The sequence below is a fragment of the Rousettus aegyptiacus genome, unplaced genomic scaffold (assembly GCF_014176215.1).
Source record: "Rousettus aegyptiacus isolate mRouAeg1 unplaced genomic scaffold, mRouAeg1.p scaffold_m13_p_8, whole genome shotgun sequence".
NCBI classification, from domain to species: domain Eukaryota; kingdom Metazoa; phylum Chordata; class Mammalia; order Chiroptera; family Pteropodidae; genus Rousettus; species Rousettus aegyptiacus.
This window is the reverse complement of record NW_023416311.1, coordinates 2,069,876-2,095,320: the sequence shown is the minus strand read 5'-3', so window position 1 is coordinate 2,095,320 and position 25,445 is coordinate 2,069,876. Positions and strand designations below refer to the sequence as shown.

Below are 25,445 nucleotides of genomic sequence, written 5' to 3'. Positions count from 1 at the left end.
CACCGCCAGTCCAAACTTCATGCTAGAAAGAGGACAGGTTCGCTGAGCCCCTGCATGCACGATTCCTCGCGAGGACCCTGCGGGTACAGTCATTACCATCCCCACTTTGCCAGAAAGGACATGAGGACTTAAGTAATTTGCCCAAGATCGCATAAGCCATCGGCGGCTGAAGGGTATTTAAGGAGACTTGTCTGTGCCCCCGGAAGCTTCGCTGTGCTCCTTCCCGTTCTCGGGAGGCCCCTGGCCCTCTCCCCCCAGGGCGTGGGGCTCCCCATGGGGCTTTACTGATAGGCAAGGGCAGGCCTGCCGGAGGTCACTTGTCCGGAACTCTGCGCGCACTGGCACATCCTGACCAACCTCTTTCTCCCTGCTCCCCAGTTTCAACCTGATCAGCTTTGCAGAGGGCCCCCAGCTGTGGCAGGACACCCTGGTGGAGCCCACCGACGCGGCGTGTCACGAGGCCATGCAGTGGGTGACCCACCTGCGCGCTGAAGGGGGCACCTCCGTCTTGCAAGCGCTGCTGGCAAGTTCCGCCCCTGAGCCCGACCGCGTAGCAAGGCAGCGACGCGACACCAGCTCTCAGACGCCGCGCAGGGCTTTGCCGTGCGCTGAGCGCCGAGCCTCGCCCGCCCGGGGTTACCCAGCCGGGCGGTGGGCGGCGCCCTTCTCCTCAACTTCGGCAGCCCCCCTGGTCTGCGGGGGGCCGAGGGGCCTCTCGGTCTTCATGGACCAGCGGGTGGCGTCCGGTCAGACGCATCTCCCTTGGGGACAGGGGGCCCTTGGCTTTCGCGGTTCCTGGCCGGCGCCTAGGCCGGAGCCGGACACCCCGCGCGCTCTTGCAGAAGGGGTTCAGTCTCCGCGGAGTGGAAGGGCTGTACCTCCTGACGGACGGGAAGCCGGACACGAGCCGCAGCCTCGTGCTGAGTGAAGCGCAGAGACTCACGGACGAGCGAGGCGTGAGGGTGCACACCGTCTCCCTGAGCTGCTCGGGCAGGTGGGCGCGCGCGCCGCGCCCCGGGACCCCGCATGCGCCAGCCCCGCACGCCCCGCCCCAGGACCCCGCACGCCCCACCCCGGGACCGTGCGCGCCCCACCCCGGGACCCCGCGCGCCCCACCCCGGGACCCCCCACCCCGGGACCCCGCGTGCACCAGCCCCGCACGCCCCGCCGCAGGACCCCGCACGCCCCACCCCGGGACCGTGCGCGCCCCACCCCGGGACCCCGCGTGCGCCAGCCCCGCATGCCCCGCCGCAGGACCCCGCACGCCCCACCCCACTGCCAGTGTCTGGGGGGCAGGGGCAGGGGCTGGGCTGCGTGACCCGCCTCGTGCCGGGACTCACCTGGACACCAGTCTCTCCTGGGCCCCCTCCCGTGAGTCAGAAATGGGGCGGGTCTGGGCAGGGACACACGGGAGGCACAGCCCCTCTGTCCGCCCCCCTCCCCGACTGTCTGCCGCACAGAAGGGAGTTTGCACCCCGCCCCCCGCCACCCCGCAGTCACACTCACCTCAGCCCCCACCAACCCGCCATCTTTCTTAGGAGCACATTTATATTTAGCGGGGAAAAGTTCAAAGTTGCGTTGTTACGGTCCTTTTCATCAACGATCGCCATAGAAACACACGTGAGGTGAGAGAGACATTCGTGTTCGGAAAAAGCCACCCGTGTTATTGGCCGTGTGGCTACTTAGGCGCGTGATCGCTCTGTCCACGCCGTGGGCTCCGTGCAGCTCGTCCTGTGCCCCCGCCAGACCTAACGCGTCAGGTGCTGGGCAGATGTCCACTCCGGGGGCGGGGCCGGCGTGCGCTGGCCGCCGGCCTCGGGGCGTCCCGGCTGGATGGTCACGCTAACAGGACGGCCCCGGTTCACACGCCGCAGCAGCTGCGGCCGCCGCCCATGAACTGGCCGGGACAGTGATGCCGATGTGGCCTCCGTGGCCTAGGGCACCCCACTGGCTCGAGTTCCGGGTGGCCGGGGGCTCCTGGGAACCGGCCTGGCCCCAGCCCTCTGCCCCTCCCTGCAGGGCAGAGGTCACCTTCCTGAGGAGCCTGGCCTCGCTCACCGGGGGGCGCTATCACTGCCCCGTCGCCGAGGACACGCTCCTCCAAATCCACGGCCTGCTGACCAAGGGCTTCGTGGACGCCGAGGTAGGTCGTGGAGCTATCGAAATGGCTCCGTAAAATGCCAACCGGTGGGCTTTTCCCTCCTGACTGAAGAGACCCTGGTTCCTCTAGTCAAAGGCTCGTGCCTGCCGGCTGCCCTCTGTCCAGGCCGGACGTGGTCAGGGCCGGGGAGGAGGCGGAGCGGGGCGTGGCCCGTTGGCCCGGCTGCCCGCGCCACTGAGTGCGTACACCGCGTGCAGCGTCGTCTCTGGGTGTAGACAAGCCCTTTCCCTCCTCCCACCTCCCTCGCGCCCCTGTGACGGGCGAGTGACAGGCGCGGTCAGAGTGCGTGCGAGGCCGGAGCCCAGATCCCCGAGCCCCGGGGCCCGGCCCTTGGGTTCCCGCGTGGTTCCACGTCCCCGTCTTCCAGCCATCGGAACACGGTATTCGGGTGATGCCTTACGTGGTAAACCTAGTGAAGCCAGAGGTTCCGCCTCACGTGCAGGCTCAGAGGAGAGTGCCAGCGAGCCTCTCCCGATGTGGCGGAGAAGTCACACGCGTATTCACACCTTGTGGGACTGTGCCGTGGCCAATCACGGCATCTCCCGGGCAACAAATCGCGAAGACAACCAACCTGCTCGCCGGAGTTCTTTTTGACGGGTAACGATTACCGTCCCAGGACACGGCACGATTTTCTGAAGGCTCAAGTACTCCGCGTGATTTCTTTGTTCGAGTAACTGTCGTAGGGACAAATGTGACACATAAGACAGGGAGCAGAACAGGTGAAAGTGATGGCTGTTCACCCGGGTCCTCGTTCCACAGGAGAGCTCGGGGACGGCGCCGTGGAGGTTCTGTTTAAACCTTGCTGAATCGGGTTCTTTGTACAGTTCCTGGGTGCAGAGTGGGGTCACGCCCGCTGCCGCCGCCGCCGCCGCCCAGGAGAAGGGACAGCTCCTCGCTCCCCCAGATTCTCCTTAGCTGGGAGACCTGGCGCTTCTCGGGCTGGACTCTGGACTTCCGCTGGTTGGCATAAGGGGAAAAGCGAGTCCGCGGAGCTCAGTTTTACCAGCGGGAATAGCAGAAGGGCTGCGCAGATCCTGCCGCGCGACCGATGAGGGCCACACGCCACTCCGCGCCGCTGACCTCAGCGCCGTCCGGAGGCCGCGTTGGCTTCCCGCCGCCCCTCCCGCCCCCGACTCTCAGACGGCTCGTTCCGAAGCGTCCTGTTTGCAGAAGGACCGCCTGAACAGCTCGGGGGCTCTCGTCCCTGGACGCGGGCCGGCCGAGGCCTCGCGAGCCCCCGCTCTGGGTGGGAAGCCGTGTGGACGCAGCTCACACGTTCTCCTTCTACGACGTCGAATCTTCAGGCCCCGGCCAGTCGCCGGATGGACCTAAGGTCACACTCCTTTCCCCCTCTTTAAGGACCCCATGTTGCCACTGTTCGAAGGGGATGATTTAAGGAGACTGGCCCAGGAGATCACCAAGGCCAGGAGCTTCCTCTGGCTGGCCCGGGCATTCAGGTATGCCCTCGCGCGGCCCCCCCAGGCCTGGACTCCGTCGGAGGGGGGCGCCCCGGTCCAGGAGCCCCTGCCCTGCTCCTCCCTGGGCGTCAGGGGACCACCGTCCTCCATCTCCTGTTCTCTAGGTCCCAACTCCAGAAGAAACAGGACGCAGAGCCAAAGGCCACCGCTTCGTAGAGAAGTCCTCTCAGCCAGGGGGGACGCACCCCTCTCCCGATGCCCGCCCAGCGCCAGGCAGCGCACACACAGCAGCTCCGGGAAGGGATCCGACATGACGACCCTTCTATACAGAGAGGCACCCTACTACGGAGAGCCACTGGCTGAGCTCACGCCGAGCCTGAGGGCGAGGTGCCCTGGGAAGCTATGACCGCAGATGGTCCAAGGAGACACAGCCCCAGCTCCAGGGCTCCCTGGAAGCTGAGGGAGGCAGCTCTGCCACCCCAGGGCACCCTAACGTTCCTACCCTGTCCCCCAAAACACCCTGCGCTCCAGTCACAGGATCGTGGCTCACTGGGCAGTTCTGCCCCAAGCCCCCTGTCTGAAACATCCTTCTTGCCACCCTGTGCCCGGCAACTCCCGCTCACCCGTCAGGACACAGCTCGGACGGCGTCAGCTCCACTGCGAGACAACCCGGGAACCCAGCAGGAGCTGGGAGCCTCCAGCCTCCTTCCCACAGCGTCCTGACCCAAGGCCCCTCCTCACAGAGGTGACACGTAGCACTCTAAGTGAGGCTTGCTCCTCCCCTGACCGTGAGCGCCCTCGGGATGAGGCCGGTATTCCAGCCGTGGGTCCCCACAGCCTGCCACATGGCAGACACGTGGTGAACACCGTGCACGCGCCTTAGCGGGGGGGAGCCCGGCTCCGGAGCCCGGGCCTGCACTCCGCGCTTCACGCCCCCCCGCCCCTCCCCCGCCCCGGTCCCGGGGAGCGATGCCGATCCACCGTCAGCCCATCTCGGAGGACGAAACACGCGAGCCTCACTGCCACCCCTGCCCGACCAACTGGAGCAGACGGGGTGCTCTCTGCCCAAGCGCGAGGCCCGGGCAGGCTCTGCTGGGCCAGCCCAGCCGCGTACACAGAAACGAGGGCCTCGTGTGTTCCGTGAGCCGGGGGCGTTTCCTAAGACAGGAAGGGTGCCTTTGTATACTTCATAAAATCAAAATTACTTTTAAACCGAAGTGAGTATTGGTATGTGTGTTTTGGCGAGATAAAACTTTATTAAAAGACTCATTTAGAATATAGGGAGGGCTCGAAATCCTCAGAGAAAAGGTAAACATCCCAGTTCTTTTAATGGACGAAAGGCTGAGACAGGTACAGATGGGCGATAGGTGTGTGGAAAGGTATCCGACAGCCTTACCCGTCAGTGACATGCAAATTAAAACCACAGCGAGACACCACTACGCACCCACCAGAGTAGTTAAAAATAACAAGACTGACAATATCAGGATACAGGGAAACCGGAGCTCTACACTTGGCTGGGGGGCGGGGGGGGGGGCCGGGCGGGGCATAAAGCGGCTTGACCGCTCTGGAAAACTGGCGATCTCTACCCAAGGAGAGCGCGTGCGCGCTCCGCGCCAGCGGCCCCCGCCATGCTCGGCCACACGCATGAGCATCGGCTCCATTCGCGGGCGCCCAAACGTCCGCTACGACGGGACGGGCCAGGGCGACCCGTGGGTGGGGTAGGGACGCCACGCACCCGCCGAGACCGAACGAGCCCCGCGTCGTCCAGGCAGACGCGTCCAAGTCTCAAGCGGCACCGAGCGAGCGAGGACAGCGTGCGACCTGCGAGTCCAGGCTCAGGGGTCCGGAGCAGGCGGAAGTCGTGCCGCGGTGGTGACCCTGTGTGGGGACGGGGGGCCGTGCTGGGAGCCCCGTGCGTCTCGCTCTGGGCGATGGCTCCCCGTCGTGCCTGTGAGTCAACTCGCCAGGTTGTTACAATCGCAGCGCTCGGGGGCTGGGCACGCCCTGGCTTCGGCGGGGCTCTGTGCCGGCCCAGGGCGGCAGCGTGACCACCGTCCCCGCCCGTGGGTGGCGGTCTGGTCACTGTCTCGGACAGCCCCCTTCTGCGTCACCTCTACACACACACAGAAGACGGCCCGCGGTAGTTAGCTGCACCGCGTCTCTCAACCTGCCCTAACGTGATTCCGCAGACCGGGTGGCTGAAACGGCAGAAATTTACCATCTCCAGTTCTGGAGGCCGGAAGCCCGAGATCAAGGGACCAGCAGGGCTGTGCTCCCTCCGAGGGTGCCGGGAGAGACCCGTCCAGGCCTCGCTCCGGGCCCCTGGCCGCCCCTCCCTCTCCACGCGATGCGCTCCCCGCGTGCGAGTCCGCGTCCGAGCTGACGCCAGCTGCACGGATTCGGGCCCCTGTCCAGCAGGACCTCATCTTTAGTGACGTCTGCAACGCCTCCGTTTGGCCTGGGCTCTGATTGCAGTTAGGAATGCAGCCTGTGAATTGGGGGGGCACGGTTCAACCCCTGCCGGTCGGGCTACGAAGGATGCTTCCTCTGACGGGACGGGACGCGCCGGTGGCAGAGGGGGAGGCTGGTCTGTGAGCGGAAGGGTGGACCAGCGAGCCATGTGGTCTGTGAAGCGGCGAAGCTCAGGACCCGGGTTCGGATCCGGCTTCTCGGCCGCTGCTCCCTGGGTGAGCGGCAGCCTGAGGGCATGATCCTCAGCGTTTTGCGCGTACCGCGGTCAAGCGCACACCGGTTCCAGTTGCTGGAGGAGGAAACTCAGCCTGGTGGCTGCCCAAACACACGCAGCAAGAAAGCGCCAGAGCCGAGACCTGCACCCAGGCCCGGCCGACCTTTGTCCGCTGCGATCTGAGCCCCTTTGCGCCTCAGAATGGCGTTTCCTGCGTTGAAAACTGAGCTAAACCAGCTGCGAGGGCTAAGAAGGCGCCCACCGCCCGGGCCAAGCACGAGCCGGCTGAGACTCCGTCGCTCTTCCCTGCACACACCCGTGCCCCGAGCAGGTGTCCCCGTGGGCCCCAAAAGCCTTAGCGGGAGCAGCGTGACCAGCCCCGCGCTGAGCCAGCCCCCAGGCCCGAGCTCGCCCCCTGCCACTTGCAGATGAGTCTTCTGAGCACGAGGTGATCCGTCTGGGTCCCCAGGGCAAGGGAAAGGCCGGCACTGGAGAAGCGCTGGTTAAGCACGGCAGGAGGGCGTTGGAGAATGGGGCGCGGGGCAGAAATGGGTGGATGGGGGGGGATAGGTGGATGGTCGGATGGCTGGAAGGCTGGGTGGGAGGTGGACGGACGGACATGTGGACGGATGAATGGACCAAAGCGAGGAAAAGCGGGGGACGGCCGGGTGAGTGCACGAGGGGGCGGAAGGAAGAACAGCCAGGCGATGAGGCATCGCGAAGGCGCCGGGCGCGCGGGCGGAGGGAGGCCTGGGGGCGAGGGCAGGGCGCGCGGTCCTTCCCCTGCCAGCAGCGCGCCCCACGTCGCCCCGTCGGCCTGCCTCAGTTTCCCCTGCGTGAGAGCCTGCGGTCCGCGCCTGAGGGATGGTCGGCGCTCGCGCGTTGGGGCTGGCTGGGGCGCGGGAGGAGGGGCCCCGAGGTGGCGGGGCGCGGGAGGAGGGGCCCGGGGCGGTCCCGGAGCCCGGCCCGCCCCCGCCCCGGGGAGGCGGCAGGACCGGGGCCCAGGCTCAGGGGCGGGAGACGCGCGGCCGCACCAGGAGCAGCAGAGCCGCAGCCGCGGAGCCAGGTGAGCGCGGAGGGGCGCGGGCCGGGCGCGCAGGTGCAGCGCGCACGGGGGACCAGAGGCGGACCCGCCCGGAGCTGCGGGCGTGGGGGGCACCCTCCCCGACCCCCGGTCCCACCTTGGAGTCACTGTCACTCTGGACCCAGGCCAAGCAGAACGCGCTCAGCCTCAGCCCCCGTCTCTGGGCGCTGGGGATGGCGGCCCCCTCCCCGCTCCCCGGGGCGCCAAACGCCGCACGTCGGGGCGCTCGGCCACCGCTGAGCGGAGCAGCCCCGAGCGAGCGGCTTCACTCCGGTCCGCGGCGGTGGGGTGGGCTCCGAGCCGCGCACAGGGCTCGGTGCTGGGGATGCTGGCCAGCGGGGCCCTCTGGGCACCGGCTTCAGCGGTTTGCCCGGGGGGCAGCCAGGGTTACTTGGATCTATTTGCGGTGGGGATACCGGGGTGCCCTTAAGCTTGAAGGACCTGGCCCAAGGGAGCACCCGGCCACATGGGTACCCGAGGCAGCGTCCAGCGGTGTCACCGAAAGCGTCCTTGTGAGACACAAGGTCCCAGGGCACTACCCCAGAACGGGGTCCCCTGGGCCCCGAGCTGGGGCTACATCCTCGTCCTTCCCGCTGGGGCAGTTACACTCATCCCCTGCGATGTCCTCACCCCCACTCTTCAGCGGGTGAGCGCCCGGCCTCGTGGGGGCGTGATCGTACCCCCCTCAGAGCTTTGGCCAGCCCTAAGCTGCCAGGCTCCTGCCCGATGACCGCACCAGCACCAACCGTGGGGCTCATCACTCACTCAGTCACCCCTGTTCCTTTTTAGGGCCACTGTGTGCCACGCGGGGCAGAGACTTACCTACCTCTCTGTCTACCGGGCCCAGCACACAGTAGGCCCACAGCACACAGTGACGATGGTGGTATCTGGCCCCTGGTGCAGCCTCATCCTGAGGTGCAGCAGGAGCTGGGGAGGGGGGCAGTGCTGGTGACAGTGACCGACTGCCCGGTTCGCTTCGAGTCTGGAGTGAGGAGGACGCGGTCCTCGGTGCTGCCCCCCAGGGCCCACGGACCGACCCAGCCGCCCTCGGCGGGCTTGGCCAGCCCGCTGCACTGTGGGGAGACCCAGGGGGAGCAGACGCCGGTTGTCAGGCCCGGGGTGCAGCGTGCGGAGGCGTGTGCCCGTGCCCAGGGCACAGAGCCCTCGTGGATCCCACGTGGATTCCTCCCTCCTCCTCCGGGAAGCCCTCCGGTCACCCCAGCCGGCGAGCCTCTGCTGGGCGTGATCCGCTGTCTTCCTCTGGTACCACGGGGAGTTGGGGTGTCAAGGGACTGGCAGAGGAGTCACGAATGCTTGGCGTGAACCTCATCCATGCACGACGACATCAGGCCTTGGTCGGTTCTTGAGACTCCGAAGGGACAGGCTCACCAGGAACCCAGAGGGTCTTCGATTCCCGCTAGGAGTCCCTCTCAGCACCCAGGGCTCTGGTAGCTCACGCGACTTGAGACAACTCTAGAAGCGTCCATTCTTCTGCTTTTCTCTGCAGATGGACAGATCCCGGGTCCACCTGGCTCAGTAGAGGATGCAGCCCAGCCCAGCTGGCCCCTCCCCGGAGGCCTGCAAAGACGCCGGCCAGGGCGGGAGGAGCTGCCCTGTGTGCCAGGCCTGGGGAGCGGCGTCAGGCCCGGGGTCCGAGTCCAGACCGGGACCAGGAGCCGGGGCTGCTTCGGGACCTGGGCCGGGGCCTGCTGCTACGTCTGGACCTGGGTTAAGGCCTGGTGCTGTTCCGGGGCCTGGGCCGGGATCTGGTCTGGTTCTAGAAGCTGGACCGGGGCCTGGGGCTGTGTCTGGACCTGGCACTACTTCAGGATCTGGGCCGAGTCTGCAGCCGAGAGTTGGATCAGTACCGGGGCCAGGAGCTGCACCTTCACCTGGGCCAGGGGCAGGGCCTGAGCTCAGGCAGGCCTCTGGGACTGGACCCAGACCCAGTGAGCCGATGACAGCCCCACCACCAGCACCGCCGCAGAAGTCCGAAGCCACCTCCGTGCAGGCCCCGCGGCAGAAGGTTGTGGTGACTGGCGGAGGAGGCTACCTGGGCTTCAGCCTGGGTTCCAGCCTGGCCAAGAGTGGCACTTCTGTCGTCCTGCTTGACCTCCGCAAACCGCAGTGGGAGCTGTGCCCAGGCACCGAGTTCATCCAGGTGCAGTGATGGGGGTCTTGGGGGGCGGCTGGGGGCAGGCGGGCGGTGGAGGCTGGGGGCCGGGATCTGAGGTGACATCGGTGGCGTGGCGTTGAACAGCACGGGCTGTCTGAGCCACAGCTGCAGTCCAGGGACTGCTCAGCTGGACCGCCGTGGCCGAAGGCTCCTCACGTCCTCATCCGCAGAAAGGGGACATGCGAGGATCTGCCCCACTGGGGTCTCCCGGGGCCTCGATGAGATCGTGCGTGCGAAATGCCGAGCATGCTCCCGTCTGTGGCTTAGCTCAACAAACGGGGCTGATAAGGAGGTGACAGTCACCCTGTGGAATCCCACGAACCCTGTCCCCGGCCTCCCTGGCCCCGCCGATGCTGGGCCTGGGCGAGGTCGGGCAGCCCTGGGAGCTGACGAGGCCACGGGCCCCCCGCCCCCCTCCCCTTCTTCTCTGTTGCAGGCCGACGTCCGGGATGAAGACGCCCTGGTCCGCGCCTTCGAAGGGGTGGACTGCGTCTTCCACATGGCCTCCCACGGGATGTCGGGTGCTGAGAAGGTGGGCGGGGGCGGGTGGGGGACTCCCCCTTCACCGTCTACCCTCTCCCTGTCCGAATGACCTTTAGCCTTGTGGCCGTATCACCTATTAAACAGAAGTCACTGCAGTGAGAAAAAAAAAAATGCGGTTTCCGTTTGTCACACGCGGCGCCCTGGCTGGGGCGCGGACAAGGCCACTGAGCCTCGCAGAGTGGGGACATGACCCGGCACATCCCGAGCCCCGTTTCTGTGCCGGGTCCCCCCAGGGGGCTTGTTTCATCCTGCAGAGCGCCCGGAAGGTTTGCCCTCACTCTCCAGACGAGGGGGCTGAGGGCGAGGCCAAGAGGGAGCCTCCCCCGGGCGCCCAGCGGGGAGGCGGCAGAGCCGGCCGGAGCCCGAGGTCCCCACGCTGCCCGAGGGCCCCTCGGGAGCCCCCCACACACACACACAGCCTCAGTGACTGCCTCACCTCCGCCTTCTCTTTCAGCTACAAAAAGAGCAGATCGAGTCTACGAACGTTGGCGGCACCAAACGGGTGATCGAGGGTAGGCGCGCGGGGCGGGGCCGGCCGTGTGTTTCTGGCTCCTCTTCTCCGTCATGCCCCCCCGGGGGACAGGGAGGGGGACAGAGGCGGGACCCTCTTCTGCTGGCCCTGCCCACCGCAGGGAGGGCCCGTGGGCAGCTCAGGCCTTCTACCTGCAGACCTGCCCCGTTGCCCGCCCGCGTGGGGCGGGGCAGCGTGGCCCCCGTGGGTCCGGGCGTGGGGAGCAGAGGGCGCGCTCAGGGCGTTAAGGAAAGTCACCGAAGCACCCACATCGTGGCCCCACCTGGGCTCCCCGGGCAGGCCCTGCACCTCGTTTTTCTCTCTGATTCAAGAGTGTGTTTTTCCTGTGTTTCCCCTGAGTGGGACTTCCTTCTGACACATCCCCGGCAAGGTAGCTCAGGGGCCACAGCCACCCTGAGACCGAGGAGTGAGCCGGCCCGGCGTCCGGGGACCCACGGGGCAGGGACTTGACCCGCACCCCGAGTTAGAGCTGGGCGCCCTTTCCTCCTGAGCAGCCGTGCCTCCTGGGGAGGCCCCAGGCACCAGGACGTGTGTCGGCGTCTGGGCGGAGATTGGTGGATGTGGCCGAGGAGGTCCCTGTGGGCACGTGTGTGCGTGTGTGCGTGTGTGCGTGCGTGCATGCGTGCGTGTGCGTGAGACTCTGCACACCTGTCCGTGCAGTGTGTGTCCGCCAGCGGGTCCCGAGGCTTGTCTACACCAGCACCGTCAACGTCGTTTTCGGCGGGAGGCCCATAGAGCAGGGCGACGAGGACTCCGTGCCCTATGTCCCGCTGGAGAAGGTGCCTGGCTCCCAGGAGGGGCGGCAGGGCGGGGGGTGGGTCTGGAGCCCACAGCCCGAGGGGAGGGAACGGGTGGGGCCGGGGTCCACGCACAGCTCAGGGTTCGTCCCAGGAGGGAGGGGTCCCCGACACTGGGTGGCACACGCTGGTCATGCCAGCAGGGACTGTGAAATCAGACAGACCTGGCCTCCAGCCAGCCGGGCCGCTCTACCTGTGTGACCCTGAGCGAGGCACTGTACTCCGAGCCTCCCTCTTCTTCCGGGCCTAACGACACGGCCCTGCAGGGTGTGGAGATCAGGAAGCGGGGTGGGGTGTGCGAAAACGCCCCGTGGACCCCGAAGGGGCCGCGCGTGAAACGTCTCCCCGCACGGCCAGCCGCAGGCGCCTGGGACCGGCAGGAGCCGCCCAGAGGCGGGGCGCCCCGGTCGCGTTGCACCGGGGGAGAGCGGGGGACAGCGGCAGTCCCCGGAACCCAGCCCCCGGGTGGTCTGGAGCGAGGCCGCGGCCCCGGGGTCGCTGACCCTCGCCGCTGGCCCTCCTCCCCGTCAGCACATGGACCACTACTCCCGGACCAAAGCCATCGCCGACCAGCTGACCCTCATGGCCAACGGGACGCCTCTCCCAGGTGGGTGTCGTGGGGCCCTGCTCACAGCGGAAGTGTGCGCCCTGCAGCCGGCCCCCGAGGATGCGTGGGCCCAGCTGTCAGCTGACACGGCCCCGAGGCCCGCCTTCCAGCCCAGGGACGGCTCGCCAGGGCCTCGGCCGGTCACCGCTCAGCAGGTTCCGAGCACCCGCCAGGTGTCCGCGCCGCACCAGGGGTGCGGAACCCGCTGCTCAGGGCCTGGCGGGGGCGAGGCCAGCTCGGGGTGGACGCTTTGTCCTCCACGTAGGAGCAGAGCCGTGTCAGGGCCCTCCCTAGGTGAAGAGTGAGTGGTTACGAATGTGGAAGGAGGCGCACAGCACCCTGGATGGGCCGAGCCCGCAGTGACCCCCAGAAGCAAGGGCCTCGTGCCCTCTGCAGCGCCACTGCCGGTCACAGAGACGGGAAGGCGCGTGGCGGGCAGGCGGCTGAGCGCCGGCGCCAGGCGGTACCGGGCCGGAACCCGGGCTGCCCAGCCCCCAGCTGTGCCGTCTCGGCGAGGCACGTCCCCCTCCCTGCCCCAGTGTCCAGCGGGGAGAGTGGACTCTGCCTAGAGAGCCCGCGAGAGGATACAATCACCATGGGCACCGTTTACAAAAACATCCGCGTTTATCAGGTGCTTACCTTACCACGCCAGGCCCCGGTGCACGCGCTAATTTTACAGGCAAAAGTCTTACTTGCCTCTTCGCAGTATCTGTGTGAACGCGAAACCTTCGGCCTCTCCTGCTTTCCAAACTCAAACAAGTCCGGCCTAACGCTTTGCTATCCCAGTTACCGGGCTTTGCCCTCCGCAACTCAGAAACGAAGAAGAATCGGAAAAGTTCCCCTCGCTAGCTAAACTCGGAGCCGCGTGGATCGAGAGCTTGAGGGATGCTTGAGATGATAACCCCCCCCACCCCGCCCACATCCATAGGGAAGAAACTGAGGCCGAGCCGGTGACCGACTTGGGTCGAGGTCACACGGCTGTTAGCTGCAGAGGTGGGATGGGATTTGAATCCCCTGCGCCGGCCCCGAGGGTCCAACGCCGGAGCCTGGGGCCCTAACCATCATGCTGCGCTGTGGGTCTCTGAGCGCGAGCTCTGTCCCCCACGGCCCTCCCCACTTCACCCCTGTCAGGCCCGTACCCCGAACCCCGGGCGGGTTCCGGCTGTGTCTCCCCAGAGGCCTGCCCTGCACCCCGTTGAATTCTCTCCTCTACCCGGGCCTCCCCCCGCCGGGCCAGCGGCCTTCATGCCAGACACCCGATCCTCTAGCTGAGAATTATTTATACTGGGCAGCGTGTGCCACCCAGCTTTCCATGGTTAGGGGAGTCACGATGCTCTGAGCCAGCCCTCCACGACGCGGCTGCCCAGTGTCCTGCCGGCCAGCATGGCTGTGACCCGAGCGCCCCCCACACCGTGCCCAGGTGACCCGGGCCTTAAGATTAGCTGCAGGCTGTTTAGAGGAAAGCTCACCTGACAACCTGCCTTCCAGGAGTCCGGCCACGGTCACCCTGGTGATTTCCCGTCCCTGCTCCCCAAGCTGTCACCCAGGGTGGAGGGCCCGGGTCCCCGAGGCCGCGTCCTGAGACGTGCAGACCCCAGCTCAGTGGGAACACGCTTCGTCCTCCCGTCTCTGGGTGTATTAGTGTCCTGGGGCTACCTGGACAAATTCCCACAAACCTGGTGGCTCCAAGCGACTGAAGTTCCTTCTCTCCCAGTTGCCACGGCGGTTCGCAGCCAGGTGTGTGAAACCCGGTGTGGGCTGAGCCGCACTCCCCCCGAGGGCTCTAGGGCAGAATGCGCCCCTGTGTGTCCTCCGGGGTCCGTGGGTGGCTGCGTCGCTGCACCTGGCCTCCATCTGCACCTGGCCTCCGTCTGCACCTGGCCTCCGTCTGCACCTGGCCTTCCCGCCCCCACTTCCCGTCACCTGTCTCTTCTCTGTGAGTCTCTCGTAAGGCCCCTGGACGAGGGGGGATTTACGGCCCGCCCAGACGCTCCCGGATGGCCTCGTTCTGAGGTCCTTAACTACATGTGCGAAGACCCGCTTTTTAAATCGGGTCATTTTCCGCAGGCGCTAGGATGGGGACATGTCTTTTTGGGGCCACCAGTCAATCCCCTCATGGTCAAGTGAGGGTGTTGGAGACGGGAGCAGTCGGGGTGTGGCCATGAGCTGGAGATGGCAGCCCGGGCTCGTTTATGGGGAAACGGGACTTAGACTAGAGGGATAAAAATGGGTGTCCCGAAAAACGACCACCAGGACTTAAGAAAGGACAGGGTTCGGGCGGCTCGGGGGCCCCAGGAGGCCGGAGCTGGTGGTCAGTGTCTGGGGTGGACCCACTCCTAGGGCTTTAGGGCCTTGTGTCGCATTGCTGGAGTCACATTCCCGGGTGAGAACATGTCATTAGCCCAGCTCAGGGCCCTTGGCCACCACCTCAGGAGAGAACGGCACTTCTAGACGGACAGGCCTCATGGGAGGAGGGGGAGGGGGTCCCCAAAGAAAGGTGGGCTTCTGGTCCTGGAGTGTGGTCTACTCTGGGCTTCCCAAACTGGGGGTACAGCTGCTGGGGGTTCCCCACGTAGAACAGCTTCCAGGAGGCTCCACCCCTGTTAAGGAGTTGGGGTTGGCAGTCACATAATTTACAAATAAGTAATTAAAATTTTTTTTAATCTTAAACACAAATGGATTATGGGAGTAAACCAAAAATGTTGTAGGTTTTCTTAAGACTTGAAAGGAATGTGTTTGAGGCAGCCCTTCTGGCTGTACCCTGACACCTCCCCAAGGGAGACACCACACTCGCCACCTGCCGGTGGGGCCCCCCGGCAGAGGACTGGGAAGCCTTGGACCAAGCCCTGCCTCGGTCTGGGGGACCCTGCCGGCACGGGGCAGTGGCAGTTAGGGGCACAGATCCCCGGGCCTTTGCTCCGCCGGCGGGCCCTTTCTTCACCGTCTGGAAGTGTAGCCGCTCCCACCACGAACAAAGGACCTGTCATCCACGGGAGGAGACCAAGGCCGAGGAGCTGGACGACAGGGTCACCTTGTTAGCGTCGCTGAGGGGCAGGGTGTTAGTGGACAGAGCCTGGGCCTCGGTCCCCCGTCTCGGCAACACTGCCCTGAGCTGTGTGTGCGCCCTTAGGCAAGTCATGTCCCTGCTCTGAGCCTGGGTCCCTTGACCCTTAGAGCAGGAACAGGAACAGCTCCCGCCTCCCAGTCGCCGTGAGCGGGGACAGCTGTGAGCACCGGACACCTGGTCAGTCCTCACCTGGCTGATGATCGGGAAGGGGGTGGCCCTGAGCTGTTGGCGTGAGGGAGCCGGGGCCTGTGTGTCTGTGGGGGCCACCGGAGGGCTCTCGGCAGAGTCGAAGGTCACGTCTGTCAAGGGCTGTGCACATACCTGTGCCCAGGTCGCACCTCTGTCACTGGCCCGTGAGCCTCTGGAGGGCAGGAAGCATTTCCTGGTCATCCTTGGGTTCCCCACAGCATCCACCCCAAGGCCCAGGGCAGCGGGGAGGGAGGGCCCGAACCTCTGAATAGTGTTTGTTGACTGACTGACTGAGAACACCTCAAGGGCCTTTCTCATTCGCCGACCTGTCCAGGTGAGGACCAGGAGATGCGGCCAGCCATTCTGCTCCTCTCCTTGCTGGTCGGCCCGTCCCCTGACCGGCCTCCCTGTGTCCTAGGAGGAGGCACTCTGCGGACCTGCGTGCTCCGGCCCCCGGGGATCTACGGCCCGGAGGAGCAGAGGCACCTGCCCCGCGTGGCGGTACGTCCCCGCCCCCGCGCAGGCGCAGGAACAGGGGCGTCAGGGGTGGGGCCCCGAGTGCCCGCCTCACTCCGGGGGGCCGTGTTCCCAGCCGCGGCCCTCAGCTCCAGGAGGCGCCAGTCCCCATCAGGCCCACCGTGCGTCCCCGGGCCCCGGCCGTGGTGGGGAGACGTGGAGCATGGCCCCCCGGAGGCAGAGGGGCGCCTCTTGCCCCCGCCCGGACATGGGCTCCCCGAGGTGTGGGTGGCGCATCCATGCAGAAAGCCTTCTCCAGAGAAAGCCAGGCACCGGAAAGATGCCTGCCTGGCTGGGGGACAGAGGCCGCGGCCGCAGACTCGGGGTGGTGAGGGCTGGCAGCGGGAGAGACGACAGGGCCCGGCAGGGGAGGTCCCAGAGGGCTTCCCGGAGGAAGCGACGCCCGTGCTGTTTGGAAGGAGAAGAAGGAACTAGCCAGGAAGTGGGGCGGTCGAGGGAAGGTGATCCGAACAGAGGAGACAGTGTGGGCGCAGACGTGCTGGGGAGATGGGTCGCCGTCCTCGGTTTGGGGACAGATCGGTGACAGCACGGACGACAGCTCCCGCCCTTGGGGGGCTTGGATTCTCGCACGGGGAGGGGGGTAGTGAACGTGACCCTCGATGAGGAGCGGTCGGAGGGGCCGGGTCTCCTGCGGCGGCGTGAGGGGCCCCGAGGGGCCGCGGCCAGCGGAGCCCCGGGGAGCAGGGGCGTTTGCGCGCCGGCCTGAAGGGGTGGCCGAGGGCATCGCGCAGGGGTCGCGGGGGTCGCAGGGGTCGCAGGGGGAGCCCTCCAGGTGGAGGGGTCAGCTCGTCCGAGGGCCGAGGTCCAGGGGAGGCCGCGGGGCCGCAGCGGGGCAGCCGAGGGGTTGGTAGGAGGAGGGAGGCCGTGTCCACGCCGCGAGGGCCCCGGGGCCGTGGTCGGGACCGAGGCTCCTAGGCTGGTGGGATGGATGGCCACCCCCCCTCCCCGAAGGTTCTGGGCAGGGGCTTAGGGTTCCAAAGGGTCCCCTGGCCGGGTGGAGAACAGCCCCGGGCGAGGGCGGCAGCAGGGGACCCAGGAGGTGGCTCTGCGGGGCTGCAGGTGACCGGACCTGCAGGTGAGCTGGCGCAGGTGCGAGAGAGGAGGGTGGGCGGGACCGACCTGCCTGCAGCCGTCAGCCAGCCAGGGGGTGTAGACCCGGAGTCCGAAGCCGCTGCGCTCACGGCCCCTCCCCCTCCCCAGAGCCACATCAAGAAGAGGCTGTTCCTGTTCAGATTCGGGGACCGCGGGACGCGAATGAACTGGGTCCACGTGCGCAATCTGGTGCAGGCGCACGTGCTGGCGGCCGAGGCCCTCACAGCCGCCAGGGGCTACGTGGCGGTGAGTGCCCCGCGGGCTGCACGCAGGTCCCCATCCCTAGCACACGCCTGGCTCACAGGCGTTTCTCCCCAGCTCAGGATGGCAGGCAGGCAGGACTGGGGGCCCAGGGACACCTGGGGGGGTGCTTTCCAGAGCATCGTGAGCTCCTGGCAGTGAGCCCAGGACGTAGGTGGCATTGATCCCGAATGTCAGCATCTTATAGACACCGCCACATTCCATCGTCACGGCAGCCGAGGGGGCCACCCCTTGCCTATGCTCCCACTTCTCGGGTGAGGGACCGAGGTGCAGAGAGGCTGAGTGGCTCCATCGGGGTCACAGCCTCGTCAGCCCCGAATTCAAAGGGCATTGCCCAGGTCTGTCCCCCGGGCTGGTGGCTGGCCATGACTCCTCCCACGGTAGCTGCTCAGAACAGCTGGGGGGGGGGGGTGGGCAGGTGGTGGGCGGGTGCCTGACTGCCCCTCTCCCCTCCCGTCCCCCTCAGAGTGGGCAGGCGTACTACATCAATGACGGGGAGAGTGTCAACATCTTTGAGTGGATGGCCCCGCTGGTAGGTACCCAGACGCCCCTCCCCCAGTGAGATTTCGGGGATCCCCGCCTCTTCTCTGCCTGTCATCCTTCCCCGCTTCCAAAAAAATCAGACTTCACATTCAGAACCAGCTGTGCAGACAGCATCCACCGGGGCTCGCTGGAACGAACCGGAGCTGGGTGGCGGCTGCCCCTTTGGGGGGCCATGTGCTCCCCCCGTGTGCCGCAGTCCCTCCCAGCCTGCTTCCCGGTGGATGCTGACTGCTGGCCCTGTGGCATTTTGCTTGTGATCCACCACATTATGTGGTGACACTCTGGAAGAGGGGCCCCCCCAAAACTGTGCCCTTCGGCAATCACTTCTGTTTACCGCCCGCTCCCCGGCCAGCCCTAGGCAGCCCCCAGTCCCCTTTGTTCCTGTGAGGACGCCCGTCCTGGACATTTCATATAAGTGAAACGTGACGTTCTACGTCAGGCTTCTTTCGTGGGACGCCACGTCTTCAAGGTCCAGCCTCCTCACGGCACGTCCCCGTTCCTTTCTGCTGCCAAAAAACGTTCCCTCCTGCGGACGCGGCATGTTTTCTCTGTCCGTTCAGCAGTCAGTAGAAATGCGGGTCGTGAACGATGCCGCCGCGGGCGCTGACACGTGTGTTCCCGTGTGCACACACGCGCTCGTCCCTCTCGGGCGTGCGCATGCCGGGCCACGTGGCCCCTCCACGTCCAGCCTTTGCAGGGCCTGCCGGACCGCTTTCCAAAGCAGCTGCGGACGGAAAGAGGGGCCCGTCTCTGCTCGCCCCGGGCGGCCCTCGTCGCTGTCGCTTGCACACACATGGAGGCCTCGGCACATCCCGCGCCAGCCCAGGGCATCAAGCCTCTCCGGGCCCCTCCACACATATGCTGTGGTTTTTTTTTTTTTTTTTAATAGCAATTTTAGGAAAATCCGGTTCTACATACGTGCCTTGGAGTGTCTATGGGCATAGGCAGATGTAAATAAAAACTAAATTTGGTGAATGAGCCCAGGTTAAAAACCCACCCCTCGCACAGGCTTGGGGCTGGCTGCGGGGTCTGTCCCCGCGGGAGGGGGTGGGAGGTATCTCTGTGGGCCCCAGGGGACAGGAAACGTGGTCTTCTCACTCCGGCCCCCAAAGGGCCTGTTCTCGTCTCAGGCCGTGTTTCTTTACAGTTCGAGAAGCTGGGGTACAGCCAGCCCTGGATCCAGGTGCCTACTTCCTGGGTCTACCTGACAGGTAAGGGAAAGGGTACACATAGTAGAGCCCCCCCACGCGCCAGGCGTACGTGAACCAGGGCCAGGACCAGATGGAGGCACGTGGTCACGGAGGGCACATTTAGGGAGACCCTCACCCCCAGGGCCCAGGGGCTCCACGCCCGTTCAGGACTGCCTGGCCGGACAGCAAATGCCTCCTCCCCTCCCCCTAGTCCAGGCCTCCCCGTAGGTCTTGTCCCACTTGCAAGGTGGGTGTGTCTGGGCCCATCACAAAGACGCAGCAACCGGGGCTCCGAAAGGGACATGAGCTGCACGTGATGCCACAGCGAGAAGTAGGACAGGCAGAGTCCACAGCCCTGTGGCCAGCGCAGGAGGATGTGGCCGGTCAGCAGGAGACGGCGCCCCGGGGCTGCCGCAGCCCCCAGGTCACCCCGAAGTTACGGCTGCTTTTGGACATGTGGGGGTTCTGTTTTGACCCTAGATTCTCCTCCTCGCTTTGACGGTCAGTCTCTACCCACACCCCCAGCACCCCTCTGTGGGGGCCCCCCCAGCTGGAACGCTGAGCAGGCGTCAGGCATGTGGTGGTCGGCCCAGGGGGCTGGTCGCCCTCAAGTCACAAATAGCTGTGCTCTCAGAAAACCGCGGCTGGGTCCGTTGTATGTCAAATGCCCTGGGATGCTTGGCGTTTAAAGCAGGGGTTTGCAAAGGTTTGTCCATGTGGCTCGTGTGCCCGATGCCTCTGCACAGAACGGCCATGGTGGCAGACACTCCATGGCTGGGAAAGGATCGGCCACGGGGTCTGGCACCTTCAGAGGATGAGATATGGCGTCCTGGCTCCCACGAGCTAACTAGAATGCAGTTCTTCACCTGGCTGCACATTAGAATCACCAGGAAGCTTTTACAATGTAAGAACGCCTCGGCCAGTCCCCAGACCAACGACACCGTGGGAAGCAAGGGGATGGGGGGAGCATCAACGTTTTTTAAGGGGTCCGGCGTGCAGCCCAGGTGGAGAACTGCCGCACCAGCTTCTCTCTCTTGCCCCAGCGGGCATATCGGAATAGGGGTGAGGCGCACCTTACGATACAGATACCTCCAAATCTGCTCAGTCTGTCCTTTGCCATGAGAAACAACTTAACTTGTGACACATTTTGCAGCCAAACGAGGCACCCCAGCACGTTCTGAGAAATGGCCGATTTACTGGAACCCAAGGACAGGAAAACTCTGCCAAGGGAAGACTCCCCCCTAGCAAAGCAAATAGTGCCCCTGCCTGAGCACCCCGAGTGCTCCGCGGAGCTCACGGAGGGCAGGCCCCCTGCTCACTGGCCCCTCTCCCTACGCAGCTATCCTGATGGAGAACGTGCACCTGGCGCTGAGGCCCATCTGCAGCCTCCCCCCGCTGCTCACCCGGAGCGAGGTGAGTGGGCCGCTGCTGGGGGGCCCTGCACCCTGGTGCCCCCTTGCCCGCCCTCCCGCCCCTCACCACTCCCTCCTGACACCTCCCGTCACCCCTCTGTCACCATCACTAGGTGCCTGTCTGAGGTCTCAGAACCTTCCGTGTGGGCCCAGATCCAGGGCTAGCTCCCTGATGGGTGTCCGGCCTCTGGGCTGCTGCTTACTCTGTGCTTGCTTGGTCCGAAATGTGACCGCTCCCAGCCCATCCCCATCACTGCCGCTCCATGCATAAGCCGGACCGGAGGCTCCAAATAGCAGGTTCCGTGACATTGGCTTTTTGGAATGCCGTCATACAGAGCCTGGTGGTTCTAGGTTCACCATCCACGCTTACCCAACAATAAGTGTGTATTAAGTAACTATTCTGTATAGAATACTTTTCTTAAATAATGATACAGTTTCCTATTTGCATATACAGTTTAAAAGAGGGGATGTTTTACTGCAGATTGTAAACGTTACTGGTGTTTGGTGTTATTTGCCAAATCCCTCCAGTCCACACCCTCCTTCGATTCTCTCTGACGCCCTGGGAAGTTAGGAAGGGCAAAAAAAGTACATGCTCTCACTTTCTGGTGGGAAACCGAGCGCTAGAACAGTCAGCCACATGTCCAAGCTCACACCGTCTGGGTTCGACTTCAGGCTCCACCATGCTCGGTGCTGTCCGTTGGGGGTTTCCTTGCTCAGCTCTGGGGCAAAGCATCCTTAGCTAGTTGGAGAGTTCTGTGCAGTGTGGCTCGGGCCCCCTCTGCTGGTCAGTCTATGACACACCAACCAGCCCTGTAGTCGGACCTCAAGGCCTTTCATTCATGCGGCGTGTACCGAGCGCCTGCATTGTGTCAGGCACGGTGCGGAGCCAGGGACGCAAGACGTGGTCCTTCACCCGGTGAGCTCACAGTCCCAAGGGGAAGACGACCCAGTCACCAGGCAGCTCAGCACACGCCGATAAGGGCTGTTCTAGGGGAGGTTAGGGGGCACGTCGGAGCACATAGCACGGGCAACAAACGGAGCCAGTTCTGAGGAAGTAAGGGGGTCTCCCCAGAGGAGGCGACATCTAAGCCCCAGATCTGAGAATACTGCGTTCCAGGGCTCTGCTTATCTAGTTCAGTCTACCAAAACCCTGCACTTATTCGCTGGGCCCAAAAGGGCCCAGAACTGGCCTCTGTCCTCCCGCAAGCACCCGAGGACAGGCGCTTGACCCCCCGGGGGCTGTTTCTGTGCCATGGAAGAATCGAGCAGCTAGTGGACCCCTTCCACGGTCCGGCGGAGGACGAAATGAGTCCGGCGCAAGGGCATCCCCCTGGCCCCAGCGCAGCCCGGAAGGGCAGGAGCTGTGTGGCCCTGAGCAAGTCACTTAACCTCTCTGAGCTCCAATGTTCAGATAGGTAAAGTGAAGATGGGATGGTACCACCTGAGAGGGTCAAATGAGATCAGGCCTGGAAAGGGTTTAGCTCAGGTCAGGTACGGAGCGAGTTCTGAACGGTGAGCTGCGTTGTTTACCCTCGAGAGGGCGCCAGGCAGCAACTCCGACCCTGGAGAGTGATCGCTTTGCGCAATTGAATTCCTGTCCTGGGGAAGCTCAGTTAGTGGCCGAGGGCTGAGCTGAGTGAGCCCTGGGGCCCGCCTGGCCAGCCTTACTCTGGGGCTGGGGGCCAAGAAGCCAAGAGCGTTTCCTGAGGCGTTTTCCAGAGATCCTCACCCAGGCCACAGCGCGGACACCCAAGAGCGTATCAAGGGCCTCCAAGGTCAACCTGCTGGGCCAGGGAGAGGAGTGCAGAGGCGGGGCCCTTGCTTTGGGGGGCAGGGGGGGGACTAAGTTCTGTAGGGTGGGCGAGATGCAGAAAAGGCATCCTGGAGCCAGCGCCCTGCAAGAAAACGAGGTGCAAGGCAGGAAGGAGGCCCCCCCTGACGCAGGGGCAGGACGCAGCCCCCGCGTGCGAGGCGGCCTGCGCGTCCCCGCTCCGCCTGCCCCCGGCTGCCCCGCCTCTCCCCGCAGGTGCGCAGCGTGGCGGTGACGCACACCTTCCGGATCGCCAAGGCCCGCGCGCAGCTCGGCTACGCGCCCGGCAAGTTCAGCTTCGCCGACGCGGTGGAGCGGTACGTGCAGTCCACGGCCGCGCGGCCCCGCGGGCCCGCCGCGCGCACGCGCCTGCTGCTCGCGCTGCTGCTGCTCGCCGGGCTGCTGGCCCTCGCCCTGCACGTGTCAGGCCTGCGGCCGTCCGTCCTCTGACCGCTCGCCTCGCGCCTGGCCCGGGCCCTGCCTCGCCCTGCGTCCTCGCGCCCGCCCCCGCTGCGCCCCCGGACTTGGGCGCCACGCACGGCTCGCCCCCGTGTCCCGGGCCAGCCCCTACCCCTGAGCCTGTTTGACCCCTGGGTTTAGGCACACACCTGGGCCCCGCCCCCGCCCTGGCTCCACCCCCTCTCCAGCCACGCCTCCTCGGTGAGCTCCTGGGGCCTGGCCGCCGGTCTCCAGTGGCTAGTGCAGGCTGGGGTGACGTCTGCAGGGTTTTCGCCGTCCGCTGCAGCCGCTGTAGGGGGGGACACCGGGCCCTCCTCGCGGCCCGAGCTTCTCCGGCCTTGATCTTGGATTAGACCCACTCTAGGTTCGATCCTCTCCTACCCTAGAGTCTGGCAGGTCTCCCTGCGCGTTGACAGCCAGCGTCGGAGCGACACCCGAGACCCGCGCTTCTGCCCAACCCAGCCTGGCCTTTGGGGGTTTCCGGTTTACGAGTCTGGGGGGGACTCAGCACAGTGAACACAGCTTTCTGTACCAGCGGCGACATCAAAAAAGGGAAAAAAAAAACTTTTTAAAGAATTGAACGTCTCAGAAAAGTACCAGCATAGTTACAGTAGAGGAGAGAATTAGAATTTAGTTGGTCACATTTTGTAATTGAGTATTGCTTCTGTTTTTATGCGGGGCAGTGGTGATCACCGTAATCTTCGATGTTTAAACTCACGATATTTCTTACTCCAGCCCTGCTTTCCACAGAAGCAGCGCCTCCCTCTCGTCTTGGTATTGATTACGGATACCAAGATGAGTGTGTAAATACATGCGTCCGTGTGTGTGTATCATCAAATGCACACGTGGAACTGGCCGATGAAACTAAGGATCCTCTTGGTAAAGACAAAAGCCATCACAAACCTGGAGACACCTGTGATGGGGGGAGGGGAAGTGGCCATCGGACCCAACCACTGGGGGGGGGGCGCCCGTCGCCTGTGTGTCCCTCTCTGCTGAGCAATGAAGCTTGCGAAGCAACTAAAAAGTGTCTGCTCCTCTCTGCTCGGCTGAATCGCAAGGGTGTGTATCATTTTTTAAAGCTCAGTCGTTCCCCTTATGTCTGTTGAGCACTCGACAGTCCGAAAGGGCTTTTGCCTGTATACTTTTATTTAATTAGGGCCACCCCTACGGTAGGGTTTATTCTCATTTTACAGATGAGGAAACTGGGGTTGTGGCTAACTTCAGAGAGCAGAGAAGGGCTGCTCTTCTGCACCTTGGCCATGCTAGGGCTGCGGCGGAGCTGTGGGGTCCCCCTCCCTCTCAGCTCCGTTAGGCACCGGAAGTGCGTGGGCTCCCTTTTTTTCTCAGCAGCGCGCTTGCGCCTGAACTCGCCTCCGCTGACCTTCCTCTGTCCACGGTGAAATCTGTTCTCGGGGCAGTGAAAACAGGTGTCCCCTATTCACACGATCGTTTAAAGGTCCCCCAGATAACTAGTCTTCCGCGAGGTTTTTGAAGGTACAAGTAGGAGGCGATCCTAGCTTACCAAACGGAAGCATCGTCCATGCAGAACACAGAGCTGTCACCGTGGGCAGCCCAAAGTGACACAGCCAGTCAGAAGAGACCATCGGGATACATTCATGAACTTTCCATGGTGGGCGCTGAAGCTGTTCCCTGTTGCAAACCCAGGCCAGGCATCTAAAGCATCCCCCAGTCTCTCATTTTAAACATTTCCTGCCTTGACTCCCCATTTCTCCCCCTCGGAATCAAATTTCGCGATCGCTGGTTCACAACTCATTTCTTTTAAACCCGTTCCGAAACGGGTTTCGTCAAGGTCATCAACGACCTCGTCATACATCCAGCGGATAGTTTTCAGCCAAGCCTCTCAGCAGAGTCTGACACTACCGACTGCTCCTTCCTTCCTGAAATACTCTTCTTGGTCTGCATGACGCCCCATGCGCCTGCGCCTCCGCCTCCCTCGCTGGCTTCTCTTTCGTTGTCCTCCCTTTCCGACTGTAGGCCTCAGGCCTCTGTCTCGGCCCCTCGCCTCCCCCTGTGACTCTTCATGCGTGGGCTCATCCACTCCCACGACCCCCGTCTCCAGTGCCTCCTAAGTGTCTGTGGCTTTTGTGTCTGTGTCCAACCTGAGTCTAAAGCCTCGCCCTGGCGTTCGCGGCCCTCTGTGCCCCCTCTTGCTTTTCCCGCACTGCTGCTCCCTTGTCCCGCTGCCCTGAACCGCCCCACGCGGCACCTGACTCGCCACTGGGCTCTAGATTGCACCCCAGAGTTTGCACCTGCTGCTCCTTCTTCCTGGAGCTCCCCTCTCCCCACTTCGCGGGGCTAATCTGTCAACTCTGAGTCCCAGCTAAAGGTCACCTCTTCCACCGATCCCGGGCCAGGTTAGCATGTGGCACCGCAGAGCAGCCCTCAGAGGCGAGGTTAATGGAACAACCATGAGTGTCCGTCTGCGTGCCACACCGCTGCCTTATGGGTTCCGTCGCCTCGGCACTTGCTTCGTTTCCGGCCCTTGAAAGGCCGTTTGTGAATAGTTGTCGAATGAATAAAATAAGCGAGGGGCCCCAAACCCAGACCGGAGACCGAGCGGGAGGTGGCTCAGTGGAGCCGAAACCCCAGCCCCCCCACAGGGACGGCTCGCACCGTTTCTGCCAACACGTTTCTGGAGTCAGCGCGAGCTCTCCAAGGCACACGGAGCGTGACAGAAAGCGACCCCCCTAACTCAGGTCACCAGTAAAATCACCCCCACCCACCTTTTGCCCCTGGGAAGTAAAGAGGCCTGCTCCCTGCGGCTTGAGACCGCGAAGCATTAAATTAAAGACGCAGGCAGACTGTCGGGAACTTTTCAAAGTATCTCAGATGCTTTCTCCTGGACGTAGGGATATATATA

At 64.5% G+C, this 25,445-nt stretch overlaps 2 protein-coding genes across 3 annotated transcripts in view; both read left to right on the top strand.

The window, feature by feature from the left end:
- The window catches only part of VWA3A (von Willebrand factor A domain containing 3A), a 39,653-nt gene extending 34,862 nt beyond the window's left edge, over positions 1-4,791 (top strand). For both annotated transcript variants that reach the window (XM_036225955.1, XM_036225954.1), the window contains exons 30-34: positions 379-523; positions 843-994; positions 2,020-2,143; positions 3,521-3,618; positions 3,744-4,791. In XM_036225955.1, coding sequence (XP_036081848.1) covers positions 379-523; positions 843-994; positions 2,020-2,143; positions 3,521-3,618; positions 3,744-3,795 — 571 coding nt within the window. In that variant the 3' untranslated portion in view covers positions 3,796-4,791. The remainder of the gene's footprint in view (positions 1-378; positions 524-842; positions 995-2,019; positions 2,144-3,520; positions 3,619-3,743) is intronic.
- A 3,945-nt stretch (positions 4,792-8,736) lies between these two features.
- On the top strand, positions 8,737-22,555 carry SDR42E2 (short chain dehydrogenase/reductase family 42E, member 2). Its single transcript, XM_016155461.2, has 12 exons — positions 8,737-8,947; positions 9,326-9,510; positions 9,962-10,057; positions 10,523-10,580; positions 11,261-11,379; positions 11,929-12,004; positions 15,679-15,761; positions 16,998-17,135; positions 17,617-17,682; positions 18,841-18,904; positions 20,223-20,296; positions 22,322-22,555. Exons 1-12 carry the CDS (start codon positions 8,893-8,895, stop codon positions 22,553-22,555), a joined length of 1,248 nt encoding a protein of 415 aa, XP_016010947.2. The 5' UTR covers positions 8,737-8,892.
- The last annotated feature ends 2,890 nt before the right edge of the window (positions 22,556-25,445 follow it).

Excerpts from the sequence above, each read along its gene's own strand:
- SDR42E2 (XM_016155461.2), top strand. The coding sequence starts at position 8,893 with ATGCAGCCCAGCCCAGCTGGCCCCTCCCCGGAGGCCTGCAAAGACGCC. Across the intron at positions 17,136-17,616 it reads CCGCCAGGGGCTACGTGGCG|AGTGGGCAGGCGTACTACAT; the intron begins GTGAGTGCCCCG and ends CGTCCCCCTCAG. Across the intron at positions 18,905-20,222 it reads TTCCTGGGTCTACCTGACAG|CTATCCTGATGGAGAACGTG; the intron begins GTAAGGGAAAGG and ends CTCCCTACGCAG.